The following is a 26298-nucleotide window of genomic DNA, read 5'->3' as shown; positions in this document are numbered from 1 at the left end:
CAAATATATTTGGATCAGTAAACTTCTGGTTTACGATCATATGTGCTTCAATTGCACTAATTTTTGCATAATATAGGCCAGATGACAGAATTGGTAATTTTTCCAAAATATATTTCTGGCCTGAGACACTCTTGGTTATACCAAGATATTCAATATTCATTTCATTTAATATCTCAACATGATATCCATTTCTGCGGATATCTTTAAAACTTAACAAGTTTCTTGGTGATTTAGAAGAAAATAGTGCATCTTCTATAACAATTTTTGTCCCCTTAGGCAGAATTATAGTAGTTCTTCCGGAGCCTTCTATCATTTTTGAATTACCAGAAATTGTAGCAACATTAGCTTTTCTTCTAAGTAAATTGGAAAAATATTTCTCGTCTTTAAATATAGCATGGGTTGTTCCACTATCAATTACACAAATATCCTCGTGATTTATCATTGATCCAAATAAGATTTGAGACATTTCCATATTTTCTTCAATAAGAAATAAAATAAATATTAACACATGGTATATTCCATAAATTTTATTTATTTACATTGACTAGGAAAATACAAACATCATATTTAATACAGAGAAAAATATTTACATATTATTATCCTTGTCAATATTCATATTTTCGTCTGAAAAATAAAAGAAATCAGCTATATCCAAATGCATGGGCTCAATATTATCTTCAGAGATAAAATTTGCCTCTAGATTATTTTCTGCCCTTTTCAGAGATGCTTGATATAGCTGAACAAGGCGCTTTGATAACCGACAAATCCGCGACCAGTGCCCCACACCTCCACATCTATGATATATTATTTCTGGCTTTTTACCCTGCCTTTTATATTGCTGGTTATTTTTCGGTGCCAGCCGAGCATCATGATTAAAATTTCTTCTTTGACCACGACTACGACCACGACTGGAGCCATGACCTCTTTCTCGTTGGTTAGAATTTGCCTGATTCACTTCAAGGAGTGGCAAAGAACCAACTGGCCGACTATCATGATTTTTCATTAATAGTTCATTATGTCTTTCAGCAATAAGAAGGTGAGAAAGTAATTCAGAATATTTTTTAAATTTTTTTTTGCGATATTGCTGCTGCAGGAGCATATTTGCGGGTGGAAAGATGGAGTATGTTTTTTTCCAGTTTATCCTGCTCAGTGATCTCTTTTCCGCATAAATTTAACTGAGCTATAATTTTAAATAGAGCAGAATTATATTCAGTTATATTTTTGAAATCCATTAATCTCAAATTTAGCCAATGATGACGAGCTTGTGGAAGCATGACCAACTTCAGGTGGTCATATCTTTCTTTTAAATTTTTCCACAATTTAAGGAGGGCTTTTAATGTGAGATATTGTAATTTTAGCCCCTCGTTAAGATGGTGACGGAGAAATATCATGGCTTTAGCACGGTCTTGATTGAATGTCATAATGTCATCTTTAATGGTGTTTGCCAGACCCATTGATTCTAAATGAATTTCGGCATCAAGTGCCCATGATGAGTAGCCTTTTCCAGAGATATCAAGAGCAGTAAATTTAATTTTTGAAATATTTGCCATTGTATGAAAATAAATTTAAATAAAACTCTTACCACTTTTGTTACCTTGAATAAATAGCAGAGCCTCGTGCTGATAATGTGTTATAAATTAACTAACTCGACAATTAATAAAGAAAAGGAGAGTAAGAGAATTTAGAGAGAGTAGAATTGATTTTCTTGTTTTCGTTTCTGTGTCCTCTCTTCTCAATGCCAAGGACGACATTTATAGAAGATGAGAAAGCAGTGCAACAATCTCAAGTGGGCAACTTGCCCACTTTTAAGTGGGCCCCACTTGAGAAAGAGACATTCAACCTCTAATAAAACTGATTTTTTTTTTGTTGTTGTTGTTATAGCAAAAGAAAATGCCTTAAATATGTTGTGTAATTATTCTGTTATGAACCAGTCTCGGCCCAATGTCGATATTTACTCGGATGCCATACAATTAGTTATTGGGCAGTAAAGAAGCAACAAAATTAGAAGGCCTTCACAAAGATTGATTTGGAATTCAGGCCCAATTAACAACTAGTTAAAAGAACAGTTTATGCAAATGGTTATGAAGAGTCTATATTCCCTCGTCCCCTTTGTGAGTTTTTAGCTTCTCGTCTCTTTCTAGTTCTTACTATCCTTTAATTCAGTCTTATACTTATTGTTATTTCCCAGAACTTCTATTGTTTCCCTATTGTGTAATTGGAATACATTTATGAGTTGCTTCTGAAAATTGGGTTCGTTATATATTCCTCATTAATTTAAAAATCTTGAATTTGTATTGGTCCCTTATGAACTATAGTAAGATTTTTTTCATGGTGAAAAACGATTATTAAGTTCGATTTGTGAATTCTTCATTTGTATCTATTTCTTATTATTAAGTTTAACAATAAGATTTTTTTCAAAATGAAAAATCATTATCAAGTTTGGTTTATGCATTCTTTATCTTTATCTATTTCTTATTATTGATTTTAAATTTTAGTGAGGGAAGGAACTTTTGAATTCGTATTATGACCTATAACAAGTCTTTTCCTGATGTAAAATGATTAGCAAGTTTGATTTGTACATTCTTTATTATTATTATAGGAAGTTCCCTCACGCAAATGTTTTGGCGAGGGATAAATTCCTCGCTAAGGGAAGCATAATTAGTTTTACTTCTTTTAATGCACATCCCATTATAGCAATTTTTGGCCATACATATACTCGCAACAAGTATAACAAAATGCACAAAAGATTTTCAAGTCAATACAAGATCCATAATATTTAACAAAAATCACGATTGTCATTATTTCACATCACATAATATTCCTAAATAAAGCAAGAATTTCAAAAATATACAACAATGTTTAATACATTCCCAAAAGGAAAAAAAAAATCCCCCAGCTTCCTTTAATTCCCCTGTTTCTAACTTTTTGAGTAACTCCATTCTATCTATCTGTCGTAACGAATAAAATAGTGAGGCTGCACCCCAATAACATACTCTCTTCATTTTATGAACCCTTGTTGATTCTGAACATTGTTCACGAAGGAACTGGACTTTTCATGGTAAAGTAACCAAGCAACATATCATTAGAATGTGGCATAAATGCAGCATTGTCATGCTCTACTACCTCTTCAGTTCTTTCAACATTGTCCTCACCTTTTCGACGTCTTCATAGCTCATCACCTTCATCAAAACTTCTCTTTCAATAATCTCTTCAGGGTTTACAACTCGCCTTTCCACTCAACTGTAATTGAATCTTTTTTCTATACTCTATCTGAAAAAGTTAGTGTATCAACAAACTGATACTAACTGTCTTTCACAAATTTAGAAAGAGAGGAAAGTTGGTGACCTGAGTCTAAGGAAAATGAGGAATGCAGAAGAAGAAGTTCACAGTGCTCCACTGATGATCGAGCACATGCAGCTAAAATGGTCTTCATATGAGTGCAGAAAATGTTAATAAACTGTATTGGAAAATATTAAACAGTAACAGAAACTTCTGAAAATAATAAAAACAGAATCTGAAAATATTAATGCAGAAACAGAATCGAGCCCACTGAGTGCACAGTGTGTCCTTAAGGAAATTATTCCCCTCAAAGTACCCGAGGTTTTTGGAATCTTTCCTCCCAGGATAGAACGATTACTCACCAAAGTAGAGGTACTGCAAATCTTTGATGACAGCGAACCACTTGAAGGATGTATATCACACGATTTTAGGAAGTGCAGAAAGAAGAAGAAGAAGATGGTATGTTCAGAATTTCGTATGGAACATTCTGAAGATTTTACAGATATATATAGACTGTTGATACCTTTTCAGAAAAGGCACCTGTTGGAAAAAGGTTTGCCTGTTGAGAAGGTTTGCAACTTTTCGGACAAGGTTGCAACCATTCAAAAATCCGTTGGAAAAAACGGAGGGAAATTTTAAATTAATCCGGGAAGAAACGGGTCGCGGGTCGCGGGTCGCGGGTCGCGGGTCAGGATTTTTTTCCACTTAATTAATTAATTAAATAAATAATATTAATTAATTAAAAATTTAAAGAAAATTTGGTCCAAAAAGATTATCAATCAATCATATCAATTGACCAAATCCAAATCCAAATCCAAATCCGAAGCCGTAGCCGAAGCCGAAGCCGAGCCGACTTCTTGACCCTTTAGCAACATGAAGGAGTGCTTCTATTTTTAAATAGGAGACTTTTCATTTCCACCACCTATGTGGGACCAAAGCTTATTTAATAAAGTAAGAGAGAACATATCATTTCCTCTCCACTTCTTTTTCCCTCAATTTCTCATTCAACTTATCAATTAAACCCAACAGAAAATGTCCTTGAAGGTACTGTAGACTGCATCAGAGGACATAAAATATTCAGAATTTAATACATCACAGCTGTAACGTACCAGAAAGGTGTAAAATAGAACATACCTATCAAAGTCATAAACATTCATGGTCACTCAATTTATCTGTAATAGAAATTTTTGAGAGGAGATATAGATTTAGATTTGCTCAGTGTAATCAATCAAACAATATGAAAAAGATAAAAATAGTATAGTTATCTGGTGCTTCGATATTTGACAGATGAAACAGAGTGCTAAACTCTACAGAAATACCTAGTTTATGCAGACATGTAATAATTCCTTGGAGTGATGTATCAATAGATAGAGGGATCATCCTAGTGCAATGTAGCCAACATAATCTAGTATATATGCTATATCCTGATTTGTCAAGTACTTCAAAGAGATGGCCTGAACTTTGGAGCTACTGGAGCAATTTAAACTGTGTAGCCAGTATAAAAATCGAGCAAAAATTGAAACCATATTAAAGGATTAAGTTCAATGCAAATGGAGTATCGAGAGAAAATTCAGGACTTAGCTCAGTATATAGCCACAGATTGAAGCAGTATTTTAATGAAGGCAGAAGGAAGATTTCTGAATATTTCCGTAAACAATCACACTGAAGTCTAGGCAAAGTCATGCGGGACTGCAATGGTTTAAAAAAAGAACATATCGCAAAGTCATACTAAAAACTGATTTCAAGGGGAATGGGTTGTTCCCTTGGAAGATCTCTTCTTTAGTGGGAGACATTATTCGATTGGGAAGTGAGAAGCAATTAGTTCCATTTATAAGCTTTGAGAAGGCAATGCACTAGAAGACGGTCTAGCTAACAATGTCGTTGATGCTCAACATTCAAATATATCTTTCATTTATGTCATTTTGCTACTCAGACTGTTGCCATATATCAGATGTAGAACATTGAAATGAAGCCAGACTCTCATTTGGGTAATCTTTTGTTCTTGTAGGAATCGTATGTAACCCAAAAATAGGGTGGTTACCTCTTCTACGCGCTAGATGCTACATATAGGTAGTATATACACGTACAACCAAGGTTGGAAAAATGGCGAAGGCATATCATCGGGCACTGCGATGAAAAGAATGAGAAGATAATTACTTACGACATGGCAAACAGAACTCTTAAGGACATCTATATGGCTCAGACCTTCCAAATTTGAATTTGGACACAAAGTTTTTGATTTTGGACTATCGAGAATTGGCCCAGAAATTGATCAAACACCTATCGGCACTGGCTTACGTCAAAGACTTCAACCTGCTGCTTGACTTGGCTATTGAAGAAGCTATTTGCCTTTAGGCAACAGGAGTAGGCAAAAAAAGACGGGCTTTCCTTCAACTGGCACGATTGAATTAGACAGCTAGGAAGGTACGAAGTGACTCGACTCTAAAGGAGAGGAAGGAGGCCATTGGATGAGGTTACTTCGTTCCTCAATTTTTTGAATTTCATTCTCCCAGGAATTCGGGTTGCAACCAAAAACGAAACTTGGTAGCACTCTAATTAGCTGTGATTCCTCTTGTTGAAAAGAAAGATGCATCTCTTTTTTCTTCAAAAGCTGCCGTGCATTTCTTTTTTATAGGTATACTTGGGCCTTCTATTTGCAGGTACACACACATGAGGATCAAGACTGGATATACTAGAATATCCATGGATGGACTCTGACTCTAAACGAAGGAATCTGAGCTTTATCAACATTGATAAGCTTTCTAGCTTGTGCAGGTAGCTGGTGGAACTCCTCAAAAGAAGAGCAAGGAAGTTTTTTTATTATTTGATCCAGAGTATTTCACAAGGCAACAACTAACTGAGAAATCTGTGGCAGACTGGCTGGCCTGTTATTGACCTTATCTTCCCAAAGGAATGGTAAATTTGGTTGAATTGGTATCCAATTGGGTAAGGACAGACAGTTGGGAAGAGTTGTCGATCCTCGTATTGTAGGCAAGTATGACTTGCTAAATTATGAGAAGACTGCCAAAAATGCTTGGTTCTGGTGTGAATTGACCCACCATACAAGAAGTTTTGTGTCACTTGGATTACGTATTGGACCTCCAAGAAAAAAGATAAAAGAACAAGGCAGCCCGCAAACAATGAAACAAGTTTAAAATATACTGAAAAAGAATTAATGCAGCATCTGAAAAACTGGTAGATCTTTGGCCTTATAAATTGTCCATAGAGAAGAATATTGGTTACTAAGATAAACACTAACCTTTCTCGATAAAACAACTAAACAGGAAGAACCAAGTACGAAAATCACTCATCTAGAAGGATTCAACAGTATGATGAGAAAGGCTATTAACAACAGCTGGATTAAGGGATTCAAAGTTACCAACAGAATAGAAGGAAATGAAAGTTTGTCATTTTCTCTATGCAGATGACATAGTTGTCTTTTGTGAAGCAAAGGCAGAGCAAAACAGCTAAATCAGGGTAATTCTCATTGTCTTTGAAGTTGTTTATGGTCTGTGTGTCAACTAGAGGAAAAGCAGTCTTTTTCCTAACAAGGTAGTGGAGCAGATCCAGGCCCTGGTTTTAGGGTGTAGAGTTGACAACATACCAACCAAATATCTGGGCACACCTTCAGGAAATAGACACAAAGATTTGGACATATGGGATGGAATTGTGGAGAAAACAGAGAAGAAATTAGCTCGTTGGAAGGCCCAATATCTTTCACTTGGTGGCAGGATCACCCTGATCAACAGTGTGTTGAACTCCTTACCCACATATGTTACGTCTCTCTTTCCTATTCCATCTAAAGTGGTTAAAAAGTTTAACAAACTTATGTGGCTGGGAAACAAGAAGGATAGAGGCTTACATTTAGTGGATTGGGAAATTGTTCACCTAGATAAGAGCTCTGGAGGGCTGGGTATCAGGGATTTAAGGAATCAAAACAACTCTCTGCTTCTGAAATGGTTGTGGAGATTCAATGGGGAACATCAAGCCTTATGGAAGGAACTGGTCATAAGCAAATATGGACAGACAAACCATTGGTGTACTGATTTTGTCACTAGAACTCATGGAACCTCTGTGTGGAGAACCTCTCGCCCAAGCTAGCATAGAACATATACTATAGGGTGGAAAGTTCAGAGAAAAATTATGTTCCGGAAAGATCTATGGATAGGCCAAGTGACTTTGGTGCAGACTTTTCCGACTTTCCAGACTTATTCAATATTTGATGTGCACCTAATGTTACAGTGGTTGATAGTTGGTCCCAACCGGGGTGGTATTTGATAGTTTGAAAGTGTTTGTCAACATTTCAGCCTTTTTTTTATATTTTAAATTTTTGAATCCGTCACTGTTCGTCATTACCAAAGGAGATCATTAGTACTCCTCCACTTAACGGTTTGTCATTTAAGATGATGTGGTAGTACCACATGAAAAAATAATATTCACATAGATGGCCATATCAGTCTCTCTCTTTTCCTCTTGAGTTTAGGGGTGTTTTTAATCTTTTTTTATATAATTTTTAATTTTTTCTGAATTTTTTACACCATCACATACCCCTCCCTCCACAACCCTACCTACTAATTTTTTTAGTTATTAATTATAATTATTTTTTAAAATTTTCTACACTACTACATACCCCACACACACACACACAACCCCTCCCCCCTTCCCCGGAAAAATAACTTTTTTGAAGTTATTAATATTTTTTTGAATTTTCTACACCACTACATACCCAATCTCCCCCCCTCCCCCAAGAAAAAAAATTCTGAAAAACTGTTTTAAACGTTTTCTTTTTTGATTCTCTACACCCACTCCCCGCAGCACCCTTGAGCCCTTCCTAAATTTTCTACTTCTTATTTAATTTACTTTTATAAAAAAAATTATAAAAATTAAAGTTGGCATGATCAAAAATTAATTTCTTTTTGAAGGGGATGGTGGGGTGTTGAGGGGGAGCCTTAGGGGTGGGTGATGAGTATGTGGTGGTGTAGAAATTCTAGAAAAATATAAAAAACTTCAAAACAAAGTTTTTTTTTGGGGGGGGGGAGAGGGGGGTGGGGTTGTGGTGGGGGAGTATATGAATAAATTCTCACACTTGGTGTTGGCTTGAGCTACACTATTGGATTTTAGAATTTGGGATCGGGAATTTTGTATGTCACCAGATACAGAAAATTCAGAAAAAAAAGTAAAAACTATTTTTTTAAAAAAAATTGGGGGGGGGGGGATGTTGAGGGGTATGTGTGGTATAGAAAATTCAAAAAAATTATAATTAATAACTACAAAAAAAAAATAGTGGTAGGGTTGTGGAGGGAGAGAGGTATGTGGTGATATAGAAAATTCTGGAAAAAAAATTAAAAACTATGAAAAGAAAGAGTCAAAAATACTCTTAAACTAAAGAGGAAGAGGGAGAAAGGCTGACATAGCCATCCATGTGGATATTTTTTTCATATGGCACTGCCACGTCAGCTTAAATAGCTAACTATTAAGTGGAGGGGTATTAGTGGTCTCCTTTGATAACGACGAGGATATATTTGAGACCAAAAATAAATGAAGGGTACACATGATCTATTTCAAATAGTTCGAAGGTATTTTTGATCTTTTTTCGTATAAAAAAATTTATGTAACTCCTCCTCAACTTTGAACAATAATCAAATTCACCCCTTTAATAATACAAGAAATAAATTTATATTTTGTTCAAGTTACTAATCCATTATTTTCTCATACCACAGCTTGGCCTTACCTCAGAATACAGCACAAGGATAAAACACATTATACTTCGGAAAAGGAGGGTTAGGAGACTAATATCTACAAACTAATCCCCGCAATAAGATACTAATCTATACTTAGCTAACAAAACAGCTTGTATCATCATATCTCAATCTAATCGATGGCATTTGACATATATCCAAATAGAACGGCCTTTTTGCCCCGGCTGGAAGGTGTTGAAAGGAGTCGAAAGAAAATCTTTTTTACTGTTCATAGCCAGCTTTGCCAGGTGATCCGCTACTTTGTTAGCCTCTCTAAAGCAGTGAGGTGCTTTAACATTAGCTTGTTTTATTCTTTGTTGTATCTCCTCAGTAATGAAATTCAGCTTGTAGTTGGATTGCTGGTTGTTCACAATCATCTGAAATAGGACCAAAGAGTGGTGCTTAAAATAAACCCCAATAAATAGTTGAGTTTATTTGGATGAACTTATTTTAAGCAGTTTATAAGTTGAAAACAGCTTATAAGTCAAAAAAATAATAATCCAAACACGCTATTAGTCATAACTAGCAGCCTTCGCTTTTGCTTCTGTGCTGCTGCTACAACTCGAAGGTGAGGAGAAAGCCCAAGATGAGATTGCCTCTATCATCCCTCAAAACTCTCCCCAAACCAGATTTTCCACTAGCAGGGCAGTAGCTTCCATCAGTTTTCAATTTCAGGACACCATTTTCAGGGAACTTCCAGCATACAACAAGTTTTTCACAAAGAGTGATACAAGGTAATGGTCAAACCAACTTTTGGATAAGCTTTAGCAATTATACTTTGAATGTTCCCCCCAATGTGTTGGATCATCATATATCTGTTGAAATTCCTTTAGCTTCCATAATTACACTCGCACCTTTGTTTCCAAATCTCCCAACAGATGAGACCTGGTATAGTTTGAAGAACTAGCTTGTGGATGGAATTATTTGATTTTTGATTCCACCAGTTGTAAATCATGTGCCTGAAGGTGTTTGTCTGAATTCTGATTCCTAGTGGTCCTCCAAAGTGCTTCCACACATTGAGCTGCCTCTCGATGAAGAAAAACATGTTGCACTGATTCTCTTTTTAGGAAGAGTGCAGCAGTTGCATAGAGTATCCTTCAGAATACCAAATCTGCTTATGACTTCGTCAAAGGAAAGTTTGCCCTGCCAGAATTTTTAAACTAAAAATGAGATGTTAAAAGGAATGTTGGAGTTCCATACCTGAGCAATATAGTGGCCTGTTGGTTTCCTTTGTCTAATCGAATTACAAGTTGATTTGTTGGACCATTTCCCATCTTCTGTTAGGTCCCAAAAGACCTTGTCTTGAGTGTCATGCTTGCCAATTCCAATGGTCTTGATATGCTGAATTGTGCTATCTGATAGGATGTTCTGCATCTTTGTATTGTCCCAAGTTCCATGGGTAATGAAATGTCTTACTAGAGTCTCGGTACTCTTCTTAGTTTCATGGTAATCATTGGCTAGAGGACCTTTGTTCCTCCAGTTGTCCCGCCAACAACTACAATTTCCAGAAGGGTAATAATCAGAAAAGAAGATTGTGGAGATTGTATAAACCAAGTATTAGTGTGGTCAAAGACTCGGATGCTAGGTGAAAAACAGGTTGAGTGCTTCACCCAGCCACAAAGGTACTAAAACCTACACTTTAACACCAATGGGCTTTATCCTAAGGAGGCGACACTAAACAATAACTTAAACATAAATTTCTAAATTTTTTTATCCTTACTATAATTCTCATTCGTACACATAATTATTGTTCTTAAATTACATTCATCGTGTTTTACTTTATCCTTCATTTGCACCCTTTCCACTAAAGTCCATGCTTTAATTGTACTTTGCGTTTAAAGGCTTAAGTCCCAACAAAGCTTAAGCTTTTTGCCTTCGATAACACTCCCGAGTATATCTGAAATACTAACCATGCAGAATTTTCTTTTCTATATATGCAACATGCAATGGCTCTTAATCTTTATATTTTCAACATGCAAACTGATATCAGGTTACAATTTACAAGTATGGGGTCTACACCTGTATACTGCACATGAAGACTTTTGTTTTCAAGAAGCACAAGATATGGTCCTTAATTTTAATCCTTTTGACATGCACATGGACATATTAGAATACAAACTCTAGACATGGCAGAAGCATTCTACAGCAATAAAATATACACAAGCACATGTACAGTATCTAATGGTTCAACTCAGTGAATTCCAGTTTAATAAAAAAACAATCTGCTATATATACCTCCGACTGGCTAAATCTAATCCAAATAAAGTTCACGATGTACAAGTTCATAGCGAAGAATTTCTCACAGTTAGTGCAGAGTATGCAGCAGCATCAGGTATTACGCCTGCCTCTATCATCTGATTGCATAATCGGAGGGCTTCACCTGATCTACCTGCTTTTGATAAGCCAGAAATCAGTGATGTGTAAGTCACAATATTCGGAACTAAACCCAGTGTAGGCATCTCGTTGAAAAGCATCAGAGCATCATCTACCTTTCCTGATTTGCTTCCCCTTTTACAAGTGAGGTGTATGTATAGACGTTAGGTATCAAGTCCTGAGATTCCATGAAAATTCTTAGCTTATAAGCTTCATTCATCATACCTTTCTAAAAATAACCATCTATCAGCGCAGTGTATGTTTGGGTGTTAGGCTTAACTCTGTTACTTTCCATCTCAATAAGTGTCCTTTTAGCTTTAACAAAATCTCCTTGCTTGCAATAACCATCTATCAACGCAGTGTATGTTGTCGTGTTAGGCTTAACTCCTTTGGTTTCCATCTCAATAATTGCCCTTTTTGCGTCAATAAAATTTCCATGCTTGAAATAACCATCTATCAGGGCGTTGTACGTTTCCGTGTTAGGCTTAATTCCCTTGGTCTCTGTAATGACCCATTAGGTCATTTTGAGAATGAGCCCTCCTCCTTTCATACGAGACCCTTCCCGTAAAATTTTAATGGGTTATTTGGACTATTCGATAACTTTGGTTAATTAGTTGAGAGATAATTTTAGAGGATTAATTTAATTGATGGGCTAAAGTGTTAATTTATTTAATACCTTATACCACTTTTCTTATATTTATTAAAATAGATTAGTAGGATTTGTAAATTTTAATACATAATTAGTTTGGAAAAGGAAAAAGAATAATAATAAAAGAAAAAAAATTATATATATATATATATAAAATCTGATGGCTTAATGCCATCAGATGTAACGATACGCCGATGAAAAGAAAAAAAAATTAGAAAGAAAAAAATACGGAGGAAGAAAGAAAAGAAAGGGGGAAAGAAAAATAAAGGAGAAGAGAAAAATAGGAATTTTCATTCCAAAGCATCAAGGTAATTATTCTCATCCTTTCCATTAAATTTTCATGTGATTATGAACATATTTTTAGGGTATATTGGTGGAGAAACAATGTTGAAATAAGAAAATATGACCCTAGGGTTCTTCATATAAAATCTTGATTTGGGGATCGAATAACGATCCGTTTTAGCTGAAATTTGACATGTGTGTTTATTTTATCATGAGTGAACATAATCGGAAAGAAAATTTCAGATTTGACTTCAATGACATAGAATGAGTTAGTTCCCGAATTTTAATATATTGAGATAGATAATTAAATATTAGGTATATTATATTTTATGAATTCCATTAAATTTATGATATTGGGGAAATTAGAACCTAACCCTAGGCTTAAAATTTAAAAATATGAGAGTTGACATGTTATTTGACATCAACATTAGGAACTTGATTATAGATTTGGATAGGTTTTGGGTCTAGGCTAGACATATAATAATATGGGTGTTGTTAGTTTCAAAATCTTATTGTGGTTATTTATTTGATTAGATTATACTTATTTGGAGGCCCAACGAAAAGGGAAGGCTCAAGTACCGGAGTAATTGCTTGATTAATTAAGGCAAGTGAATTTCTAAACCTCAGTTTAAGGTTCTAGATGCTTGTATTTTCGTGTTATGTGTATTGGGGAGTAATGAGAATTGGAGTGGGTTATTGACTGTATGGTTGGCTTTAAAAATGGAGATAAGGGGTATAAAATGGTGATCTAATGACATGTATTGGTGGAATTGATATGTTGTGATTATGGGTTTATCTTGGACATGTGAAATGACTATGTTGATGTAAGATAGGAAAAATTATTATTGTTGTCATGTTATTATCGTGAATTATATGAACATGAATTGATTGCATTGGTTCTGACATATTATGTGAGACTGAAAATGATACGAAACAAAAGGGGTCGGGCCACACGCTCTGTGGCAGGTAATATGAAACAAAGGGGTCGGGTCACACGCTCCGTGGCGGGTATTATGAAATAAAGGGGTCGGGCCACACGCTCCGTGGCAGGATATATATATTGAGGGGACGGGCCACACGCTCCGTGGCAGGTTACATGGACAGAAATGTCCCCCATGGGTTCCGGACTGTAATTCAGCGGATGTGTACCGATAGGACAGACATGCATCATCTCATTGCATTTCATCACATTTTGTTGATATTTGTGAATTCGTGTTTACCCCTTTATTGCTCTGTATATGCTGAACTTGACTTGATATGATTCATTGATGAGACTATTGATGAGTATTCGTGGACTGTATTACTGTTATTATTGTACAAGTGGAGAGTTGGGCTGATTTTATGCAGGTTGTAGTTAAGGAGGTTCGGTTGGGAGGACAGGAGTACTTGTATCTATTAAGTTTTGCTTAGTTTTAGTTATCCACTTGCTGAGTACTGTGTTGTTTGGTACTCACCTCTTGCTTCCACACTTGTGTAGGTTGTAAGCCCAGACCTGCTTGATCTCCTACTGTTTTTTTTACTACATCTGAGGCTATCATTCCGAGTGTTGAGGTAGCTGTTACATCCATCTAGCGGACACCTCTTACTCTTTTATTATGTTTTAGTCCTATTCTAGAGACAAAGACATTGTGACTGTATTCTCTTTCGTACTTCGGTAATTTATTAGTGGCTTGTATACGTGACAACCAGTCTTGGGGAATTTTGAGATTATTTATTTGTTTTTGACTAAGTTAAACCTTGTTTTATCTCAATTACTTTCGCGTGTACTTTTCGTTGGTTATTAGGCTGACTCATCTCGGTGGGTTGAGATGAGTGCTATCACACCCGTATTTGGGTCGTGACAGTCTCCATCTCACTAAGAGTCCTTTTCACTTGAACAAAATCACCCTCCTTGCAATAAATATCGATCAAAGTCGTATAAGCCAATACATTTGGCGCTACACTTCAATCCACCATCGAGAGCAACCACCTCTTTGCTTCGTCATGCAAATCTAGCTTACGCAAGCCTATAGCAATAATATTATAAGCATTTGCATCAGGCTCAAGTCCTTCATCCTCCATAATTCTCTGTAACCTCAGTGCTTCATCCACATTACTCTGCTTACAGTAACCATCCATCATCATATTAAATATGACTCGATTAATACAAATTCCCTTGCTTTGCATCTTATTAAGCAGAACTTCCGCTGCTTGCATCTCACCAGCCTTGTACAAGCCATTTATCAAAGCCCCATATGTGTGACCATCAGGAACAAGGCCTCCCTCAGTCATTTCGTCGAACACTTGATATGCCTTTCTAACATTACCAAACTTACAATAACCACTGATCATAGATGTGTATAAATGAACATCTGGTTTTATACCTTTCTCTTCAATTTCCATAAATAATGTCTCAAAGGTCGTTTGGATTGGCTTATAAACTGTTTTCAGTTTTTTTTTTTTGAGTGTTTGGCTGGTCAACTTAAAGTTATTTTGTGCTTAAAATAAGCCCCAATAAATAATTAGGTTTATTTGGATGAACTTATTTTAAGCGGTTTATAAGTTGAAAACAACTTATAAATTAAAAAAAAAATTGGTCATCACCTGCTTTTTAAGCAGTTTTCAACTTATAAACTGATTAAAAATAAGTCAATCCAAACGGCATATTAATTTCTCCAAATTCTCCCAAAGTTAAATAACGTTTAATCAAAAGCTTGTAACTTTTAACGTCGAAATCCCATAATTCCTTCTCCATTGTCCTCAAAATCACCTTCACAACCAAAAAATCTGGTTTCTTTATGTATGCATTTAGTAGTTTTTTATAAGTGCAATTATTTGGTTTCGCAAATTTTTCATCAATGAACTTTCTTGCCTTAGAAAAACCCCCTATTTTACATAATCCATCAACTACCACTGTCATCGAATAAACTGTAAATTTCACTTCAAACTTAACCATCTTTCGGAAAAAACTCGAACAAGGAAGCATATCGATTTTGCCTTTTCATAGCAAGTACACCATATGAGCTCCAACATTAATCATTTATTTCAATGGTTACCGACGGAAATTAAATGTTACGTTCTATAAGTATAAGTTACCGGCGAAAAGAGGTAACAGCCATGTTTTCCGGCGACACTCGACAGTGACTGATTCCCGACAGAGGGAAAGAGGTGTAATTTGGAGTTCTTCGGGACTTCTGAAAACTGTGTTAAAAAAAAGTTGGTGCATTTCAATTTTTTTTTTAATTTATAAACAGTTTTTAATTTATAAATTAATTAATAAATTTATTTATTAGATTTATTTTAAATATAAAATAATTTTAATTAGCCAGTTAAACACTTCAAAAAAATTAAAAATAATTTATAAATAGCTTATAAGTCAATTCAAACAGGATCTTAGTGAAATGAATTTTAGCTTGTATGATTTTGAAGGAGTCGAAATTGGCCCCATATACTTTGGGAAGCTTCAATTAAGTCCTCATATTTGATACTTATGCTGCAAAAGAAAGTCCTTTCAACTACTCTACTCACTTTAGTCAATCTTTTGTGTAATTATCCCTCTTCATCAACTCAATTTCAATCTCCTGCCATATATGCAGTTGAAAATAATTTCAAATAATATTTTTGGTCCGTTTCAAAGTAAATATTTCTTTTTTTAGCAATTTAATTCTAATTTTTCATATTACATGTTTAAAATCACAAGATTAAAGGACATTTGGTATATATATGATATAACATATCTTTAATTTAAGACTGTAATACTCAAATATTTTTTTTATTTTCTTAAATTTTGTATCAAGCCAAAATAAGACAAACAAATTAAAAAAGAAAGAGTAATATATATATATATATATATATATATATATATATATATATATATATATATATATATATATATATATATATATATATATGTATGTGTGTGTTATTTTATTGTCTATAACTACAACAATAGCATAATAGTGTGCAAGTAGCCTTATTTCTATATTATGAATTGTAAAAATAAAAAAATTGTTTTTGATTGGTCGTCCTGTTTTTATCGTCCATCTTTTAATTAATGAATTTCTAGGTTAGGTACTAACAATGACTTACACCAAGGCATATTGGTCCCTTATGTCTCCAATTTCACTTGTTTTATTTATCTGTCATTTAAATGTGGGTATGGCACAACAACAACAAAAATTATTGTTTCAACTTTTCTGGATCATTAAATGAGAGTAAAAAAATATTGTTATATGCCTTTGTCAGACGAAATTTGGTTAGTGATGGTCCAGGTGATTAGATAATGGGAGAGTGATTAGATAATGGGAGAATTAATTACACAAACCTCTCTTAGATTTAATTTTGTAATACGTACATTTGTTTTGTGATTTTAAATATCACACGTAACACGTACGTCCATTCTTCAATTACTTTTATGTAACAAGATTATATTAACAAAACTATATTTTTCAGATTTTATTCAAGGGAAAAAGTTCTTATTTGCTTTGTATTTTTTGACAAAAAAATCTAACTTTGTCACCCATTAAAAATTTAGCTTATTTTTATCCTTGAAATTATAATTTTCACTCGAAATTGCCCTTAATCACTAACTAATCAATATTATATTAGAAATAGATCTAAATTTTCTCTTGTAATATTTGAAAAGCCTAACTTTGCTCTTTCGTTTGTGAATGATTTAACTTAGCCCCATGATGAAATGAATACCCAAAATACATTAACAAAGAAATCTACCGAAAAAAAATAAAATGAACTAAAAATCGAAGATCTAAATGATTCATTAATTTTGGAGTCACGAAAAGCAAAAACTTCCTTGTTATTATAAACCTAATTTTGTTGTTATTATAAACCTAATTCATAGAAATTTCGTACGATAACATTGCAAAATTATAGATAAAAATATTGCAAATAAATTAAAGTCATTGTGACACCCATCAAAGGAGTAGTTCCTAGAAAACCATTTGTTTTTCTTTATCTTTCATTCCATTAGATGATTCTTTTTAGACACGATAAGGACAACAAGAAAGAGTATGCATAATTCAATGGAATATTTACTCATACAACAAATGGAAGTAACCTTCATTCTGGGAATCATTATATTTTTAGCATCAACTTTGGAACAATAATTAAATTACATAAAACTACAAGACAATAATAACATATTCAGTGTAATTCCACAAATAGAATTTGGGAAGGATATCTTGTGAAAGTAGAGAAACTGTTTTCCAAAGATCCTCAAATCAAGTAAAAATTACATACAACTAGAGAGGTATCATATATATATACACCTCAAGAAACACAATGAACTAAGCCAAGAATTTGAAAACTTATTCAATTTTTTGTTGTTCTCCATGAACTTGAAGTTGTTTGTGCAAACATTTAGTGGTTGATGATCATGATCAGGAGGTTCTGCAAGAACTTGAACTTTGACAATAGATCCATCTTTGATATTATAAGCAGATAGAAATTGATCGCTTTTCATTTCTTTAGACTTATGATAAAGTCTCATGTATTCATCTCCCCAAACCTTTTTGATTATTTTCATCAATTCTCTCACACTACTTTTTTCTCTCACTTGAGCATAAAATTCTGATGTTGGAGACTCAAATTTGATCTTCATGATTCTTGGTTCACCAGCCATTGTTTGTACAAAATGGGGGAAGGAAGAAATTGAAGATTTAAATAATATAGAGTTGTCTTGGAATGTTGAGAGGATATCAACGTTTTTGAGTATAAATAGGCTTTTGGATGGGATATTGGTGCTTTTGGTAGGTGGAATAAGAATAATAATTTTGGATAAAATTTGAGAATAATTTTACCTTATATTTGATTTGAGGTATTAGCCAATTATTAGATTATATTATATTAGATAAAATAATTCTATGAATATCTCAACTCATAAAATATCTTTGTTTATCACATCCCGCATAAAAAATAACTTGTTAAAGGTTTAATTAATCATAACATGGATTAAACTATTCCACACGCCATTAAGGTTTCTTAATAGGCACAAAATGTAAGTGTTCACATGATTTGTATATCTATATATCCAAAAAGATATTTTATATCCTGGATTTTTGATGGTATATTTAAGAGGCTCATCCAAGATTTTATGATTTTAGAATCATAACTTTTTTTGTTTACTCAAATCTATCGAATTCTGTCGAAATCCTATATATATAATTTTAATCATCAATAAGTATTGTACATGAATGAGATCTCCGCATATCCTTTACTAGAAATCTCAAGTTTGAATCGTGAAAAAGAACAGCTTCCTCTTTACAAGCCCCAGGCAATGTGAATATAAGTTAATTGAATTTCGATAGGTACTGAATACCGTTTGATGGCTATAAGAAAATGATATATTATGTAACTATTAAAGCTTTCGAAACAAAGAATAAATATGTAAATTGAGATGTTTAATCTTCATATTTTATATTCCTTTCTTTGCATATAGGGAAACAACTTCTTTTTTCTTTTTTTTTTGGTTGCGGGGGGAGGGAGGGTCGTAATTGGATTGGATCGGAGAGAACAAATCATTATGTACTTTTTAGTCAAAAACAATGCACACGCTCTTTTGATTAAAGAACTATAAAAAAAAAAAATCAAATACATAAATACCATTCTAAACTTAATATTTTTTATTCGAATTCTCTTTGAATTATCAGTAATCTTATTTACTTCTTTAAATTTAAGCATTTAATAACTTTTACCCTCCTTGAAGTAGAAACTATTAGTAGTCTTAATTCCTAACAAAAATTACTTCATATTCAAATTTTACGGAATCTGAAATTTCTTAGTTCTCTTCATTTTTTCATAAATTTTCGCTCCAAAGGTAAGCTAATTTTTTCGCTAATTCGTATTTTGATTCTTAGAACTTAGAATCATGGTTGATTATCCTTGGGGGAGGGTTTTCGATTGAAATTAATGGTGGAAAAGCCCTAGTTGGGCATTCGGATCATGAGTTTGGCCAAGGACTAGTATTTTGTTATAATCAGGATAAATTAGGCTATTTTATTGATCTTTTGCATATGTGTAATTGTTTTTAGACCAAGAACAAGCCGAAGACTTCGAAAAGAGAAAACTCCAACTGTGTAGAGTTTTCAAGGCTTGATTTCGAGGTAGTTGATGGTTTGTTTTCCCGTCTGTGTCATATATGCCTGTTAACTGTTTCATTGTATGCATGTATGTATGTGAAAATCAATACTCGAAAGCTTTTTGACCCTTCCTCCCCCATTGATTTATCAATAAGGACGGAAACAGGTAGTTACACAAAGGTGGGGTCCACAAGTTAGGGCAGTATTACCTTTTCAGAGGACATATAAATAAATAAAGGGAGGAAAAATAGCCAAGAATATCCCTAACCTATTGAAAATGGCTCAAAAATACTCATTTTTTACCCTTTGGTCTAAGAATAACCTTAATCTATTGAAAATGACTCAAAAATACCCTTCCCCTCCACTTTTTGGTCTAAAAATACCCGCCACCTTTGTTTTTGGTTCAAAAATACCCCTCCTTTCATCTTTTAGTCTAAAATTACTCTCAAACTAAATTTAATTAAAGGGAATAGGCTCAAATATGCCATCGAACTTTGAGAAAAGGTTTATTTATGTTATCCGTTAAAAGTTTGGCTCATTTATGCCATTTTTATTTGAGAAAATGCTCATCCATGCCATTATTTGTTAACTGAAATGACATAGATGAACCAAACTTTTAACGGATGGCATAAATAAGTCCTTTCTCAAAGTTCGATAGCATATTTGAACCTTTTTTCATTTAAAAAAATAACTTAGTTAATGACGTGGCCGAATCATAATTGACCACGTATACAAAATAGTTTTGCAAACGAAAAATATTTTTAGTTTACAAATAATGGCATGGATGAACCCTTTCTCAAATAAAAATAGCATAAATGAGCCAGATTTTTAACGGATGGTATAGTCGTATAGATGAGTCTTTTTTCAAAGTTCAATGGCATATTTAAGCCTTTTTCCTATAATTAAATTTAGTTTGAGAGTAATTTTAGACTAAAAAATGGAAGAAGGGGTATCTTTAAACCAAAAACAAAAATAGAGGGTATTTTTAGACCAAAAAGTAGAGAAAAAGGATATTTTTGAGTCATTTTCAATAGGTTATGAGTATTTTTAAACCAAAAAGTAAAAGAAAATATTTTAAAGTTATTTTCAATAAGTTAGGGATATTCTTGGCCCTTTTCTATATAGAAATGTGCTTTGACATTTTTTCCAACAAAGCAATAATATAACAATAGTAGCATTTAGTACAAGCCATTCAGAGCAATTAATTTCTGATATATCCAAATTGCCCCTTGATCGGCAAGTAAGCATGTCGACCAAGAGCTGCTTGTTGTAGCCATTTTCATATATTATTTTGTCCGTCTCATTTTATGTGATATCGTTTAACTTGATATAATTTTTAAAGAAATAAAAATAATTTTTGAAACTTATAGTGTAAAATAATATTCTTAGATATTTACGTGGTTGAGATTTGTTTCATTAAGGATACAAAAAAAGTTTAACTAAATTAATTCTAATTATGATAAAGTAACGTTCTTTTTTAATGCATTAAAAACAAAAGGATGTTAATGGAACAGAGAAAGCAGTAATTATCATGAAGAGGAAATAAAGTAAAAGCTGAAGAAAAGTACTAAAAGTGTAAACATTCACATCAAATCTCTAAAATATATATATATATATATATATATATCCTTCCAACAATCAAAAATTAATGCTTTTATTTTAACTAGTCAATTCAACTTGCTCTGTTGAGAAAGAGTTGCTGTGGAGGAAAAACATTATGCAGAGGAAAGCTATCCAAAAGTAAGAGCTTCTCCTTTATTCAGACAAAAATCATCCTTAAGTTTGGGTTAGGTTTAATATTGTCCTTCAAATATAGTCCTACACATATTTAGTCCAAGTATAGCCCTGCACATATTTAGTCCAAGTATAGCCCTGCACATATTTAGTCCTTCAAGTTTATGTATATAAAGCAATTTTGATCTCTATTAGTTAAAGCGAACGAATTCTCAAATTCTCAGTCGTTGAAGTCAGTGATTAATCGAAAACTGCATTTTACAATACTGTCAATTAAAACGCAAATCTCCTCTTTAGTAACATAGAAAATGCTTTTGATGAGGTCATTAATTAGAAAGTAGTAGAAATAATAGATCTCAAAATTAATATAAAATATTTTTTGATAAACGAAATGAAATATTAGTACAACATTTATACATTCATCGACTAACGTTTTATTTTATGAGTCACATAATCATTAATCAATATTATTACTTGACAAGTCAATTCGTGGGTCTCACTTGCTTACTTTAAGACAGAGAAGTTAAAAAGACAAACAACTTGAAAGTCTAACCCAAAAAAAAAAAAAAATTATAACTAAACCTAAATACTTTGTTTCTCTTCTTCTTCAACACTTTGTTTCTCTTCTTCTTATTTATTTCGGAGAAAGATCTAAAATGCCCCTCAATTATTTGAATTGGTATAAAATTATTTTTCATCTATTTTTTGGTCCTCAAATACCTCTGACGTCAATCTTTTGACTCAAAAATATCCTCTATATTAACCCTTTGGCTTATATTTGCCCTTATTTTTAACAACCCTCCTAACGTAAAATCATTAAATATTTATTTATTATATTGGCCTAAATTTAAAGCATTCTCAAATAAATAACAAAAATCACATATAATTCATATTTTGACCTAATATGCTTGAAAATAATATTCAAAAAAATATTAATTTCATGATATCTTTCTATTGGCCCATTTTAGATTAGTGCTCAATTTATTATAACCCAACTCATAACTGAGGATCCATCTAAAATTCGTGTCGGAATGTCTATTTAAAAAATATTATTATTTTTTATTAACATAAAATTTTCTATTAATTATCCAATTGTCTTGTTCATTTCCTCTTTTTGCCTCGGTGGAAGACAAGATGCGGGAAATGCGACTGAGATGGTATGGACATGTGAAGAGGAGAGACACAGATGCCCCAGTGCGGAGGTGTGAGAGGCTGGCCATGGATGGTTACAGAAGAGGTAGGGGTAGGCCAAAAAAGTATTGGGGAGAGGTGATTAGACAGGACATGGCACAGTTACAACTTACGGAGGACATGACCTTAGATAGGAGGGTGTGGAGGATCCACATTAGGGTAGAATGCTAGTTCATAGTCTCGTTATTCTTCTCTATTCATAGGCGTAGTAGTGCATTACGATCTCTTGCGCTGTGAATTCTGATTTCTGTTATTTATGTTATTATTTATTACTTTCTATGCTTTGATTACTCTATTGAACCTGTGACGCTATCATTATTTATTTAATCGTTATTTGTTATTTGTATTTATTTATTTGTATTTATTTGTTATCTATTCGTTATTTGTTTGTTGTTTTTCTCATAAAGCTTTTAATTTTCTATTCTTATCTAACATTTTTTTATGCATTTATGCTTTTACTGAGCCGAGGGTCTCCAGGAAACAGCCGTCCTACCTTGGTAGGAGTAAGGTCTGCGTACATTCTACCCTCCCCAGACCCCATGTTGTGGGATTTCACTGGGTTGTTGTTGTTGTTGTTGTTATTCTTTTTTAATCTCTTATTCTTAATTTGGATATCAGAGATTCAAACTTAATGAACTTACATGTTCATATTCTATTAGTTTATATTATTATCTTGGTGGGGTAAGAGTGGGATAGGAAAAAAGATTATTATTTTTTGTTTATTTTAAATTTTGGGTACAAACAAAAGAAAAGATGCTATTAAATTATTTTCTATTGAACTAATTATTTCTATATGAATGTCATTATTATTTTCTTCCTTTTTTCTCCCTTATTTTGTCATAAGTTTAAAAAAAAGTAAAATTTAAAATTGTGGACAAGATTCCAAAAGAAAAAAAATGGAAGAGAGAGGAAGTGAAGGAGTGGAAGGTGATTTTACTACTTAACGTATAAGGGTCTAAAATACCCTTAAACTATGAGATTTGATACAATATTGTCCTCCATCCACCTAATGAGTGTGAGCCGTTAAAAATAAGAGCATTTTTGAACCAAAATATTGACGTCAGGGGTATTTGGGGGTCAAAAGATGGACGGAAGGTAATTTTGTACCAATTCAAATAGTTGAAGGACATTGTAGGCCCTTCTCCGTATTTATTTTTGTGCTTAATTTAACTAGAACAAAAGTCAATTTTTAGGTTGCTCTTTTTAGTTTCATGTTTTAATAATAAAGGCAGAATAGGTAAACAGATCCTTGAACTTGTTGAGTTTTTCCTTTCAGGCACCTCAATTACGTCATCTTCCTATTGAACCCATGAAACATCTATAATGTGTAACTTTTATACACATTTGCCTGGCATGGAACAAAACGTGTTCTCATGTCTCTTGAGTGCATGAAGATGCTTTTACAAAGCTAATGTGGATTCCACAACGGTCTTCTTCCCCCTTTTTTGTCTATTTAACCTTAATTTTCCCCCTTCTTCTCATGTTTCTCTTTTCTTTCTCTTCTTCCTTATTGCCATTTTTAAGTTAGAGTTGTTCAAAGTATCTCTCTTCTTCATCGATTTCTTCGACCTCATGGACACACTCCAAAACTGGACGTAGGTTCCTTTGTTGCAAAATTCCAAAGCCCAAAAACTCCTTACATGAACAATAAAAACCCTAAAAAATTTTAGATATTTATTAAGTCAATCCAGGAAGACAAATTGTTTTTTCCAAATTACATTAAAAAAATAAAAGTAGTTGACCTCACATACAAAATAAAGATTCAATATATTGGAAAGCACTAAACCTATTAAATTGCAAGGAAATAGGGTCTTCATAATCCTCATCTTCATCCTCAAATTGATTTTCTTGAATACTATTATTTCCAAATTCACATAGCTTGTAAAATGTGTAATCCCTCAAATTATAACGTATGACCATTTTGGGAATGTGCAAAATCATGAAGGTGTCCTCCTCTTTCTCCCCTCTAACAACACAAAGCACACTCATCGCTAAGTAATAATTCCAGTCTGTTGAGTCATGATAATGTCGAATCATATGAGGGAACTTGTTAACGACATCTTCAACATTCACTTGGTATTTCAAGTACCACTCCATGCCGTCATTTTTCATTTCATAAATGTTGTAGAAAGTGAGCTTCTTAATGCTATACACTTGTACTAGATGCAAATATCCACAAGACTCTCCGTAATAAGCAACTCTACTCTCCTTATCATCATCCCAACTTCTACCAATGCTAGGCATGGGAAACTTTTCAAACATTTCTCGTTCCACATTGAAACGTAACGAGTTGTCACCACATTCCCAATAAATTGCACCATTCCAATAAACTCCAGTATACGCGAATCCTATATCGTAACGAGCAAGGAAAGGTGGTCCCACGACTCTCCATTTCTTAGTTTCAGATGAATAAATGTCGACCTGATAGTGTTGATCATCAGGAAACACTTCATCAGACATTCGAATGCAAACCACTTTATAATGTGGCGATTTCCATGGATCAAACGCTAGTTTCATCCCAATAACAGCCTTGGAAGTTTGTCTATACCCTCTCAGTCTTGGAAGTGTGACGAATTGTTGTGTCGTTGGGTTGTACACATAATAGTTTCCGTTAGGCTGATCATGAACGCGAAAGCTACGACAAAGCAAAAGTCCATTACAAGATTGCAGAATTCTAATTCCATAAGGATCGTCAACGAAATTGAGCATGTGAAATGGTGATTGAATTGGATTTTCGAGGGTGAAGGGTACAAATTCGTTAAAAGGGTTGATCAAAAAAGAAGAGCAGTGCAGAATGAGGCCACGAGCAGAGTTGAAACAGGGGACTCTGAGGCGGGTGAATTCGGGGCTAGCGATTAAATAATTCCATTTTTTCCCGACGCATTTGCATCGAACGAGTGATTTTACTGGAAGATGGAGGAAGATCTCTATCAGCAGTTCTTCATTAGAAAACACTTCATTTGCAGAAAATGATGATATGCAGGTTGTTATTTTGATTATCTTCATTCTGATTTCTGTGTAGGAGTTGGAGCATCTGTTACTTATTACTATATTATATAGTTTGCTGAATATTTAGCTTGCTGAGAACGCTTCTTCTCAACTACTCCAAGTGGTGTAATCTTTCTCTTCACAATAAGTGAAAAGCCAAATGAACATTAAATTTTGACTTTGTCACACTCACAAAAAAAAAAAATTAAATATGTTATCGAATTTTGAAAAAAAGTTTATTTGTGTTATCCGTTAAAAAATTGGTTCATCTATGCCATTACCGTTGGAGAAAAGACTCATCTACGTTATTATTTTTTAACCTCAATTTTTCAAAATCACCTAAACAACTTTTAACACTTTTCTATTTAAGTTTTGAATCAAATGTACTTTTTTTGCTTTTTCTTCTTCAAAAATACCAAGAACATACGAACAATACCAAAAATTCAAATTTTCAACTTCTTCAATTTTTCACGAAATCACCTCAAATTTCAATAGTAGCATCCATCCGAGTTAGATATCAAAATTCAATATCTTTTAAACTTGAATTTAACCTAACACAATAAGACACACTTAAAATTTTTTCAAAGTTTTAAAACTTTAATCTCTTTTAATGATAAAATTTTCTTCACAACTCAAAATCACTTAAAATAGCATTTTTAGATCTACGTTCAAAATTTCAAGTAATTGGAAATTGTGGCGAAAATTCCACCATTAAAGAAAGTTAAAGTTTTGAAACTTTGAAGAAATTTTAAGTGTGTCTTATTGGGTTAGGTTGAATTCAAACTTAAAAGATATTGAATTTTAATATCTAGCTTGGAAGGATGCGGCTATTGAAATTTGAGGTGATTTTGTGAAAAATTGAAGAAGTTGAAAATTTGGATTTTTGTGTTGTTCATGTGTTCTTGATGTTCTTGAAGCAAAAAATGTATATTTGATCAAAACTCCAATAGAAAAGTGTTAAAAGTTATTTAGGTGGTTTTGCAAAATCAAA

The 26298-nt window shown here is 33.4% G+C and overlaps 1 protein-coding gene, 1 long non-coding RNA gene and 1 pseudogene across 2 annotated transcripts; all 3 read right to left on the bottom strand.

Moving 5' to 3' along the window:
- Window positions 1–2775: 2775 nt before the first annotated feature.
- LOC129902187 (uncharacterized) lies at window positions 2776–3444 on the bottom strand. The gene is made up of 2 exons (XR_008770057.1): window positions 3346–3444; window positions 2776–3270 (listed from the first exon to the last, which is right to left on the bottom strand). It is a non-coding gene; the product is annotated as an uncharacterized LOC129902187 (long non-coding RNA).
- Window positions 3445–9584: 6140 nt separating this feature from the next.
- Window positions 9585–17938, bottom strand: LOC129903539 (pentatricopeptide repeat-containing protein At4g11690-like; annotated as a pseudogene).
- Window positions 17939–24062: 6124 nt separating this feature from the next.
- LOC129904120 (F-box protein At5g07610-like) lies at window positions 24063–25396 on the bottom strand. The gene has a single exon (XM_055979652.1). The coding sequence runs from the start codon at window positions 25323–25325 to the stop codon at window positions 24063–24065; it is 1263 nt and encodes a 420-aa protein (XP_055835627.1). The 5' UTR covers window positions 25326–25396.
- Between the last annotated feature and the right edge of the window lie 902 nt (window positions 25397–26298).

The sequence above is a fragment of the Solanum dulcamara genome, chromosome 9 (assembly GCF_947179165.1).
Source record: "Solanum dulcamara chromosome 9, daSolDulc1.2, whole genome shotgun sequence".
In the NCBI taxonomy this organism is placed as follows: domain Eukaryota; kingdom Viridiplantae; phylum Streptophyta; class Magnoliopsida; order Solanales; family Solanaceae; genus Solanum; species Solanum dulcamara.
This window is presented reverse-complemented; position numbering and strand designations above follow the sequence as displayed.

Excerpts from the sequence above, each read along its gene's own strand:
- LOC129904120 (XM_055979652.1), bottom strand. The coding sequence starts at position 25,325 with ATGAAGATAATCAAAATAACAACCTGCATATCATCATTTTCTGCAAAT.